This window comes from Hyperolius riggenbachi, chromosome 2 (genome assembly GCF_040937935.1).
Source record: "Hyperolius riggenbachi isolate aHypRig1 chromosome 2, aHypRig1.pri, whole genome shotgun sequence".
Lineage (NCBI taxonomy): Eukaryota > Metazoa > Chordata > Amphibia > Anura > Hyperoliidae > Hyperolius > Hyperolius riggenbachi.
The window spans coordinates 64,079,641-64,091,837 of NC_090647.1; the positions used below are offsets into that span (position 1 = coordinate 64,079,641).

General features: G+C 47.2%; 1 protein-coding gene across 1 annotated transcript in view; it reads left to right on the forward strand.

The window, feature by feature from the left end:
- Positions 1–2,731: 2,731 nt before the first annotated feature.
- Positions 2,732–12,197, forward strand: part of ARHGAP42 (Rho GTPase activating protein 42) — a 426,935-nt gene continuing 417,469 nt past the window's right edge. Inside the window, exon 1 of the mRNA XM_068266846.1 lies at positions 2,732–3,399. Coding sequence (XP_068122947.1) covers positions 3,246–3,399 — 154 coding nt within the window. The 5' untranslated portion in view covers positions 2,732–3,245. The remainder of the gene's footprint in view (positions 3,400–12,197) is intronic.

Here is a 12,197-nt window from a genome sequence, read left to right on the forward strand (position 1 = left end):
CCATGTTTTACCACTTTTTTTCTCCCTCAGGTTTACCTTGAAGGATACATGAGGTGAGTAAATAAAACTATTTTTAGTTACCTGGGGCTTCTTCCAGCCCCTACAAGTCATGGGTGTCTCTTGCCACATCTCCAGTCTTCTCCTGGGTCCCGCTGGCAGCCTCTGAAGACTGCTGGCATCTTCTGAGGAGGCGCGGGCTTGTACTTGTGCTGCATGGGAACCATCACCAGGTGCAGTACTCTCCCGATGAGGCTGCTGTGCGCCCACACATGCACAGAAGCAGGGCTTGGTCGAGGCAGGGGCGAGAGAGGCTACAGCCTCAGGGCACAGTGTAGGAGGAGGCACACAACTCACTCAGCTATCACTCCCCTGTTGTGTTTGAATCAGAGAGAAATAATAAAAGGGGCCACATAGCAGTGACTGCACCCGCCAGATAACTAGAGATTGAGGTGTTGGGGGACCTGGGGGACCTCTTAAGGTGGCCATACACTGGTCGATTTGCCATCAGATCGACCAACAGATAGATCCCACTCTGATCGAATCTGATCAGAGAGGGATCGTATGGTTGCCTTTACTGCAAACAGACAGGAGCACCTCTAGGCAATAGTACAGGCCATTGCTTGAGTGCCACTGGTCCTGGGGGGGGCGCCATGTTGCTGGATTAAGCCCCGACCCAAAATGAAGTCCCTCCCCCAGACTAAGCCCCACCCCATGGGTGTTCTAATACTTGCTTTTGCTGCATCTACTTAGTGTAAGTTGCAGGCAGCTGCCCCCTCTGTGCCTTGTGCATCCTTCTTTCCCCTTTTGTGCCTTCTGTTTCCATGTGCCTCTTCAGTCCCCATGTGCCACCTCTGTCCCCTGCGCCTTCCTCTGTCCCCTTGTGCCTCCTTCTGTGCCCCTTTGTGCCTCCATTTGTCCCTGTGTGCCTCGTTAAGTCCCCTCTCTGCCTCCTTATGACCCTCTTGTAGAGGGTGCCAGGCAGGAGGGGACCGCGGTCACCCCCCCCCCCCCCCCGCCAGATGTTGTGTCCTCAGGTGGTGAACAGGCTTGCAGGCGTCTAATAGAAACTGCGGCAGTTTACTGGCTGCAGCCCGTAAGCTCACTTCTGCAGACCTACATTACATGTATTTTCTGGTGAGACACCGCATTACGATTATTTCCTGGTGCAACGCTGCTGCATTGATTATTTTCATGGCGGGGGGGGCGCCAAGGGGGCGAGTGGGGGGCATCGCCATAGGGGCGGGGGCGCCACAGATTTTCTCATCTGGAGTGACAAAATGGCTAGAGGCACCTCTGCAAACAGATTGTAAATCGATTTCAGCATGAAATCGATTCACCATCTGTGAAGCTGCTGCTGCCGCCGCCCCCCGGCATACATTACCTGATCCGGCCAGCGCGAGTCCCCCGGTCTCCGCTGTTTTCTTCTCCACGCTCGGCTCCAGCTTCACTGTACTTCCTGTCCGGGGAAGTTTAAACAGTAGAGGGCGCTCTACTGTTTAAACTTCCTGTCCGGATAGGAAGAAGTGAAGCCTGCCGGAGCCCAGCGCGAGAAGGAGCAGCGGTGAGGTTGCCAGCGGCAGACGGAGAAGACCGGTGCAGGTGCACCGACAAAATAACCTACCCGTCGAATCTTCCTACATTCACTGACAAAGGCATAGGAAGAAGGTTGGGGCTAGGGAGGGGATAGTAAAATCTATGAGATGTAGGTTAGCTGGACAGTGTAGTAATTCGTTGGAGCACCGAATCTGCGGTGAGGGACACTCCTGACTAGTAGGGTCTGGAAGAAGCCCCAAGAAAGTCACATTAGTTTACATTTACTCACCTCCTGTATCCTTTACCGTCCCCGGCGGTATGATTATTTCCAGATGTTATTGTCTAAAAGCGGTGCAATTTTTTCACAAGTTTTAAAACCCTAAAAATCATACCACTAGATAAATCTGTTTCAGCCCCGCACATTACACGCCTCTCATGGATCCAGCTCGGGGTTACTACTCTGAGCTGCGGATTTCCAGCCCAAGCCTGACTCGGGGTTACTGCTAAGGAGCAGCATGGTAGCATAGTGGTTAGCGCTCTTGCCTTGCAGCGCTGGGTCCCTGGTTTGAGTCCCAGCCAGGTCAACATCTGCACGGCGTTTGTATGTTGTGTGCGTGGGTTTCCTCTGGGCACTCTGATTTTCCCTCACATCCCAAAAACATACAGATAAGTTATTCGGCTTCCCCCTAAATTGGCCCTAGACTACAATACATACACTACATGATATAGACATGATATGACCATGGTAGAGACTAGATTGTGAGCTCCTCCGAGGGACAGATAGTGACAAGACTATAAATGCTGTGGAAGATGTTGGTGCTATATAAATAATAATAATATTAAAGGAGGTTAAACTGGGGTGATCATTAACAAAGCCGTTCATTTTTCTCTGCTCCCTCATTGTCTGGGGGGTCTGTATCTTTTGGGGCCCATAGCTCTATATAGCTACATCATTACGTTTGTGTTTGAAAAAAAAAAAAACAACAAAAAAGAAACCTTCCAGGCAGCGTCTGAATGTCTTCACCATCCCTGGCCGCGGTCTATAACCAATGAGGTGGTGAAGCTAGGTGATTCGCCTCTGCCTATTCCACAGTCTGCCTGTAGGTGGCAGCCTGGAGACAAACGTCTCAACTTTCCAAATTCTTTTTTTTTTTTTTCTCCTCTTCTGAAACTTTTTCTCAGTTTTGTTTCAGGAGCGTTTCCCAAACAGAAGAAAACATCCTATTTAAAGTGGGGCTGCCAGCCTGCCACCATCACTCCTAGATCTCCTTGGATGACTCCATGCAATTGATTTTTTTTAGCCTCTTTTAAAGGAATTTGGGACAAAGGGGGGTGACAGCCCACCTCCCCATCCTGCCTTTATCTAGGAATGCCAGTGGTGACCCGAGCCTGACCTTGCCCGGGAGCGTGCCACTGACTAGCCAGGGGAAGGGGCACTGGGTGACTGGCTTGGCATCCACTGATCAGCCAGTCTGCAGAGAGGGAGGAGAGAAGCATAGAAGCCAGTCTGAGATCTGCCGGAAATGTCTGCACACCAGTGACTTGTAGTGTGCTGATCATCACAGGGGACAATGCAGCAGGGTGACAGTCCCTGCCATCCTCCCCAGCCCCCCTGCTCTGCCGTCTGCTCCTAGGAGGACGCGCAGCGCTTCTGCGAAACTTTTTGCGAACTTTTTAACCCCCTTCCTGCAGGGCTCGCGCAGACTGGTGCCATGGGGCTGCCGACTCTGGAGTTCTCCGACTCCCACCTGGACAGCCCGGACTTCAGGGAGAGGCTGAAATGTCACGAGATCGAGCTGGATCGGACCAATAAGTTTATTAAGGAGTTGATCAAGGATGGGAACATGCTGGTCGGGGCGCTGAGAAGTGAGTATAACGTGTTGGGGCAGGTCATCCCCCCTCCTCCTCCTCGCCTGGGCTTGTAGGCTTTGCTGCACTTTTTGTTGATTATTTTCATGTCTCAAGGCTGAGGAGTGCTTGGCTATTGAATGGATCTGGCTTTGCAAGAGGTCACTTGAGTGTTGATCTAGTTTTCAGGGACAATGGAGTACTTTCCAGGGACAGTCTAGGTAGGGATTGTGTTTCCTTTCTTGGAAGTGTCTCTGATTTCATACGCTTACTACGTAGAAAATGCTTGTTTTCCTGGATGTTAATAATCTCTGTAGACGCAACACAAGATGGTCTTTGGTCACATCTGCTTGTTTATGGTCTAATCTGATGAGATTGCATGTCTGTATACGCATACACATGCTGGTTTGAATGCGGCCGCGGCAAACAGTTAAGCTACGTATAGATGTGCGATAACTGTTATCTGAAATGTCCGATAACTACCGTTTTGCCCGACGACCGTTATGTGTATACATCGGCTAACAATCGTTATTGCTCGGGCATCTTTAGAGATCCATCACGTCAGATTTTTAATGACTCTCGATGCCCAAGCATGACCATTTGCAATGCTTTTTACTAGCCCCGCCGACCAATTGAAGTCGGTCTGTCATGTGCCGATCGTCCTCCCCCGCCTCCTACATAGCAACAGAGAACCTCACTGGCCTCAAGGCTAGTGATGTGTCTTTACAGCATTGTCCCGCGAATTGTCGACAGAAGAATCATTTCCCGATCCCAAACGGGCAGCAATTCTCGCATGTATGTACTTAGCTTAAAGGAAACCTAAAGTCATAAAAAAAAACAAAAAACAGTTTAACTTACCTGGGGCTTCTACCAGCCCCCTGAAGCTGCCCTGCGTCTGTGCCGTCATGGAACGGTACTTCGGTAGAGATGTTTCAGTTAGTACTGTTGTGGCACAGTGGTTAGGGTGCTTGCCCACCACACAGTGAGACCCGGGTTCAAATCCCAACCAATGTGAGTTGGCTTTTATGCTACAAATCCTTAAAGGGAACCTAAACGGAGAAGGATATGGATTTTTCCTTTTAAAATAATACCAGTTGCTTGAATCGCCTGCTGATCCTGTGTCTCTAATACTTTTAGCCACAGCCCCTGAACAAGCATGCAGATCAGGTGCTCTGACTGAAGTCAGACTGGATTAGCTGCATGCTTGTTTCAGGGTGTGATTCAGCCACTATTGCAGTCACAAAGATCAGCTGGACTGCCAGGCAACTGGTATTGTTTACAGGAAACATCCATATCACTCTCAGTTAAGGTTCCCTTTAAGCAACCTAATGTTTCTATTGCATTGAGCATAAATGGTAAATGCTAGGCCAGCTTCAGTTAGTACTGTTGTGGTACAGTGGTTAGGGTGACTTGCCCACCACACAGTGAGAGCTGGGTTCGATTCCCAGCCATGGTATGTAAACTGGTTTTTGAAATAGTATAATTCCCTGGCAGATGAGACCCTCCTCCCTCCGGTAGGAGGGAATAGGTAGAAGGGCGGAGGGTGGAGGGTCCCACAAGAGGCTAATTAAAATCTCCCTAGCAGAGTGTGTAGCAGCTGTCCCATAACTAATTAGTGTAGGCAGACAACTGAGTCAAATGGTATAAGGACCTAGCTTGGAGAAGGGTGGGTGGGCGGGCCTCCAGCAGTGATGTGTATTTCACTCAATCAGGTGTGCCTCCAGCAGTGATGTGTATTTCACTCAATCAGGTGTGCCTCCAGCAGTGATGTGTATTTCACTCAATCAGGTGTGCCTCCAGGTATTAGAGCCCTTGAAACATGGTTTCTATCATTTTTCCAGCCGGTAGAATTTTTTAAAATTTTCAAAGTTCGCCTCCCCATTGAAGTCTATTGCGGTTCGCAAACTTTTTCGCGGAGGTTCGCGACCAGGGTTCGCGAACCGAAAAACAGAGGTTCGCGACATCTCTATCCTTCGGTCCTCTGCGGCGACTCAGCCAGACAATGGCCACTATGCCTGTGGCCCTGATGACGCGTGTCCTCGATCATGCTGCTGTCGCCGGATGTACTGCACCTCGGCCAATAATATAGCCAGTGTGTGTACAGTGGCTGCATAATGTCTGCTAAAGATCTGGCATGGTGGATTTGTAGCAATCCCTGACACAAGAGTACCGCATTGTTCTCCCCTCTCCCACACCCGCGGGAATCCGCTCCATCGTAGCAACAGATGTGTAGCTAGCCTGGAGGTTAATGACACGTCTGTGCAGCATCAGCAATGCACTATCGTCTACCGATCCCTGCTGGATGACAGAAATCCCAGAGGGGTGTACGGGGCTTCAAGCTTCGTACACATGCTTGGCCACCGTTGTCTGAAACGAACAAGGAACGAGGGGTTGGTCGAGAGTCATTTAAAAAAAACGGGTACCAACAGCGGTAAATGACAGTAATTATTGTCTTATAGAGACCGGTTTATATGATAATTGGTGTTAGTCGTTCGTATTGAACAATAAATGATTGCACGTAATGTGACGGGAGTACGCATGTACAAGACAGGGGGTCGCTGGGGAATGTGGTCACAAGGCGCCCAAGCGGACATACTGCGCATGCTCAGCGAGGTGTGTCCAGGTCAAAGGGCACTGGCCACGCTGACCAAGGAGTAAAACGGGGCCAATTACTGGAGAACCCTCCGTTCTCCGGTAATTGGCCCCATTTTACTCCCTGGTTGGCCGGGGGATTGGAGGTGCAGTAAGCATCTGCTCAACACCCCAACACACTGTAGGCGTCATTTGTAAAGTATTTTAAGTGCTAAGGTATCCTTAGCACCATGGCTGTGGAGTCGGTACAAAAATCATCCGACTCCGATTCCTCAGTTTATGAAACCACCGACTCCGTCTCCAACTCCGAATCCAGGTACCCAAATAGCTCCAACTCCTCTCGACTCCGACTCCTTAGTCTAATACTTACCAGGGCTATGGATTTGGTACAAAAATCATCCGACTCTGACTCCAGACTCCGACTCCTGAGTTTATGAAACCACCGACTCCAACTCCTACTTCATGTACCCAAAATTTCTCCAACTCCGACTCTACAGCCCTGCTTAGCACTAACATAATATTTGAAGTGCCAAGGTATCCTTTACATGGTTGCCCCATGTATAATACCAGCCCAGTGTCGTGTGGTTCAGCTCTCTAAAACAATTTCAGAAGTTCTGAATGTGAAGCTACTAGCTGTGTTGAATGGAGCTATATGCTGATCTGCAAGTTATTGCAACCAGATGTGGGTTGGGGGTTGTGCCAGGCTCTGCACATTGCTTGGCACTGCTTCTCGTGGGAACTGGCCCTATGGGGCTGTTATATTGTTTATGTTCCTTTGCTTTGTGTATGTGACAGAAGCAGAGTGTCTTCTCTCTATCACCCTACTGGGCGACAAGTTGTGTGCATAGGAAAATAATGACTCTTCTACAATTAAGTATAGGAGACCGTGGGATTTCCTAACAGGTCAAAATGTTGTGATGTAAGTCACACATATTATTATTTAGTATTTATATAGCACTGACATCTTCCGGCGCGCTGTACAGAGCAGTGTTCTCCCCAGAGTTTTTTTTCCAGCCGGGTGGCATGAAAAAGTAGCCGGGTAAGGTGCAATGGGGGGCTGGTGCAGCTCTGCTTACAGCATAGGAGGAGGATGAGAAGGTAAGCCGATGACAGCTGGGTGCTCACCAAACTTAGCTGGGTGCAGCACCTGGCTAAAAGGGCCTGGGGAGAACACTGCAGAGTATATTGTTTTGCCACTTAAAGGATACCCAAACTGACATGTGAGATGATGAGATTGACATGAGTATGTACAGTGCTTAGCACACAAATAACTATGCTGTGTTCCTTTTTTTTCTTTTATCTGCCTGAAAGAGTTAAATATCAGGTATGTAAGTGGCTGACTCAGTCCTGACTCAGACAGGAAGTGACTACAGTGTGACCCTTACTGATAAGAAATTCCCCCTTTTACCTCTTTTTGCTCTCAGAAGCCATTTTCTGCTAGGAAAGTGTTTTACGGTTCAAATTTCTTATCAGTGAGGGTCACACTGTGATCACTTCCTGTCTGAGTCAGGACTGAGTCAGCCACTTACATACCTGATATTTAACTCTTTCAGGCAGAGAAAGAAAAAAAAAGGAACCCAACATAGTTATTTGTGTGCTAGGCACTGTACATACACTTGTCTATCTCATCATGTCACATGTCACTTTGGGTATCCCTCAGAGGGTTTCACAATCTAGTCCCTACCATAGCAGTGTTCTCCCCAGAAATTTTACCCAGCCGGGTGGCATGAAAAAGAAGCCTGGTGGGGCAATATGAGAGAATGCAGGGACGGTGCTTCTGTGCGCAACCCTGCTCGCAGCATAGGAGGAGGTGAGCCGAAGCTGGTGCTGACCAAAACTAGCTGGGTGGAGCACACGGCTAAAAGAGCCCGAGGAGAACACTGCATAGTCATGTGTCTATGTATGTATCGTGTAGTATATGTATCTTAGTCTAGGGACTATGGCCTCAATTTACTAATCTTTATCAAACACTTTGTCGAACGTTTAATAATTTACCTCATGGATAAAATCTAATTTTGAATTCACTAAGGTGTTATAGATTTATCAAATGTTTTATCGATAAAACGATCAATACATCTATAACACCTTAGTGAATTCAAAATTAGATTTTACCCATGAGGTAAATTATTAAACGTTTGATAAAGCTTAGTGAATTGAGGCCATTTTAGGGGGAAGCCACTACTTATCTGTCGACAGACACAAGGGGCCTGATTCACAAAGCAGTGCTAACAGTTAGCACCATGGTGAAAAGCCCTTTATCACGCCTAAACTCTGTTTAGGCATGATAAGTTTAGGTGTGATAAGTTTAGGCATGATAAGTTTAGGTGTGATAAGTTTAGGCATGATAAGTTTAGGTGTGATAAGTTTAAGCACCAACTGGGTTAGCACCGCAGTGCACAGCTGATCAAAAGTTTTGCGCTAGCAAAGTCTGGTGTACTTTGCATAGAGTTTAATGGCGCTGCTTTGCGTGAGGGACTTTGCATGCGATCTAAACTTATCTAAACTTATCATGCCTAAACTGAGTTTAGGCATGATAAAAATGGTTATCACGCCTAAAGTCTCTAACTGGGTTAGCACCGCTTTGTGAATCGAGCCCTAGGGCCTCGATTCACAAAGCGGTGATAACCCAGTTATCACGCCTAAAAGACTTTAGGCGTGATGACCTTTTCACCACTGAGTTATCACCGATTTTTCCTGCTCTTCGCGCGAAGTTACCGCGCGTAAGCGCGTTCGCGCGTACGCGCGTGAGAGCGCGCGCAAAGTCCCATAGGGCTTAATGGGAGCTTCGCGCGAAGCGTCGGGTGTTGCGCGCGCACTTACGCGCGTACGCGCGGCAACTTCGCGCGAGTTTCTTCTTATCACGCCTAAAGTGACTTTAGGCGTGATAAGGGCCTTTTCACCACGGTGCTAACACTTTGCACCGCTTGGTGAATCGAGCCCTAGGAGTGCATACAAACTCTGTGCATATAGTGCCCTGGCTGGGATGGTGCCCTGGCTGGGATTTAAACCAGGGACCCAGCGCTGCTAGGCAAGAGTACTAACCACTACACCACAGTGCTAACCACGTTAGGCATTGATTGAGACATGATACGTCACATGACGGGCACACTTTTCACTTCTTGTCTAAGAAAAGCAATACCTCCAGTTTACGTTCTGGGACAGAGAGTCCCACTACACAACTCAAAGGACCTAATTTCAATCAAGTGCTTACACCCCTCACCACATTGGGGTTGCAGTAGTGTGCATGTGCCTATAGTGAGACTACAATCCCCCCTTTTTTATTTATAAATGCATTCAAATTGAATTTGTATCTGCTCAGACTTCTACAGTCCCACCGCCTCAACTTCCTCTAGCTTCATGATCTGAAAGGACCCAGACAGGAGTTGCTGATATCTGTAAATTAAAGGACAATTGTAGTGAGAGAAATATGGAGGCTGCCATATTTATTTCCTTTTAAGCAATACCAGTTGCCTGGCTATCCTGCTGATCCTCTGCGTCTAATACTTTTAGCCATAGCCCCTGAACAAGCATATGCAGAAGATCGGGTGTTTCTGACATTATTGTCAGATCTGACAAGATTAGCTGCAAGCTTGTTCCTGGTGTTATTCAGACACTACTGCAGCCAAATAGATCAACGGGGCTGCCAGGCAACTGGTATTGTTTAAAAGGAAATAAATATGGCAGCCTCCATATTCTTCTCATTACAGTTGTCCTCTAAAGTGTATCCAGAGGCTTACTGTATGCTGGTAGAGCCCACCCTTAGGGCTGGTCCCCACTTGTGTAAAGAAAACATATCAATTTGGGATGTTACGGACATGCAAACGGATCTAACGTTAATAAAAAAGCTTGTGCTTTCACTTTTTGCTATTTTTAATGGATCTGTTTGCTGTGTTGCAATACATGGAACTTAAAATCCCGATCTGCTGCCTTTTTTCCGACACACCATATATGCTGCATTTGCCTGCGGAAACAATGCAAGTCTGTGGGAACAGACGGTGTCCATACCCAATAGGCTCTTTACCACATCCGTTGTGTCATCTTCTTAGGCCTGGAACCCACTACAAATCGCACATCGCTAGCACAATCGGTAGCGTTTTTAATGAGCGTTTTGTAAGTGATTTATTGAGAGTTTTCTGGTGATTTTGGTAGTGTTTTGTAAGCTAGTGTAAGCTTTTTGCCAGCGATTGTGTTGCGATTTGCGATTAGCGATTTTAATTCTGAGTCATCCTTTCAATGTATTATAATTTATTTTACAGTTTACAGTCATTTAAAATCGCACACAAATCGACATGTATAGCGATTAATAAGCGATTACGCCCGCAATTACATACTTTACATTACAGAAACGCAAACGCTAACGCCACCAAAATGCTGCATGTCCTGTGATTTTGCTAATCGCAATTGCTTCAGTGGAATTTGGCCCATCCATTAACATTAGCGGAGCGTTTAGGGAAATCGCTAGCGTTTTGAATTGCTCCCTAAACGCTCAAAAAAATTGCTCTAGTGGGTTTCAGCCCTCAAAGAGAATCTGTAATAAAAAAAAAAGGGCACTGGGGGGTACTTACCTCGGGAGAGGGAAACCTATGGATCCTAATGAAGCTTCCCTCTTCCTCCTGTGTAGCCCCCATCCAGCACTGGCTCCCCCTGAAAAACCACCCACAGATGTGCGCAGGTGCAGTAGAGCCTACAGCACGCAGCAGTATTTACCTTTGCAACCCAGCGCAGGCACAGTAACATCTCCCCCTCGGGCTCCAGTGGAAATAGGCGAGTCTGATCGGGTCCACTCTATTGCGCAGGCACGAGGCGGGCTCGGCTGTCTGGGGGTTCCAGAGCTGGATGCGTGCTTCACAGGAGGAAGGGGGAGCCTCATTAAGATCCAAAGCCTTCCCCCTCCTGAGGTGAGTACTCCCGGGGCACTTATTTTTATTACAGATTCTCTGTCAATCTTTTCTGTCCCTTTCACCTTTTTAGGAGCCAGTTCCATTGCCAACAATGCCTATACTTTTTAAAGGGGAACTGAAGAGAGAGGTATATGAAGGCTGCCATGTTTATTTCCTTTTAAGCAATACCAGTTGCCTGGCAGCCCTGCTGATCCTCTGCCTCTAATACTATTAGCCATAGCCCCTGAACAAGCATGCAGCAGATCAGGTGTTTCAGACTTTAAAGAGACTCTGTAACAAAAATTGCATCCTGTTTTTTATCATCCTACAAGTTCCAAAAGCTATTCTAATGTGTTCTGGCTTACTGCAGCACATTCTACTATCACCATCTCTGTAATAAATCAACTTATCTCTCTCTTGTCAGACTTGTCAGCCTGTGTCTGGAAGGCTGCCAAGTTCTTCAGTGTTGTGGTTCTGTGATACATCTCCCCCCTCCAGGCCCCTCTCTGCACACTGCCTGTGTGTTATTTAGATTAGTGCAGCTTCTCTCTGCTCTATTATCTTTTACAAGCTGGATAAATCCTCCTCTGAGCTGGCTGGGCTTTCACATACTGAGGAATTGCATATAGGCAGAGCTGTTTGCACTCTGCAGGAAGAAACAGCCTGACACTTCAGTGGAAGATAGCTGCAGGGGGAATGAAACACACAAATGATCTCTTGAGATTCAAAAGGAAGGGTGTATACAGCCTGCTTGTGTATGAATGTATTTTCTATGTGTGGACATACTGTACATCAACCTACTTCCTGTTTTGGTGGCCATTTTGTTTGTTTATAAACAAACTTTTTAAAACTGTTTTTAACCACTTTTAATGCGGCGAGGAGCGGCGAAATTGTGACAGAGGGTAATAGGAGATGTCCCTTAACGCACTGGTATGTTTACTTTTGTGCGATTTTAACAATACAGATTCTCTTTAAAGTCAGATCTGACAAGACTAGCTTGTTTCTGGTGTTACTCAGATACTACTGCAGAGAAATAGACCAGCAGGGCTGCCAGGCAACTGGTATTGATTAAAAGTAAATAAATATGGCAGCCTCCGTATACCTCTTACTTCAGTTCCCCTTTAAGGAACACTGTCTACCTGGCTCAAAGAATTTGTCAAGCTTGTTGATTGAAAGTCTAATTGGCCATGTTGGAAAATCTCCAAGCAATAGGGGTGCAACATCGCATCAAGCAGTACAAAACAAGCAGCTTGACCGGCGCTTAGTAGATTTCTCTAGTCCGATAAAGTATGAGTTTTCCATGTATGGTAAGAATCGACCACTATCTGATCAAATTGCAGTTGA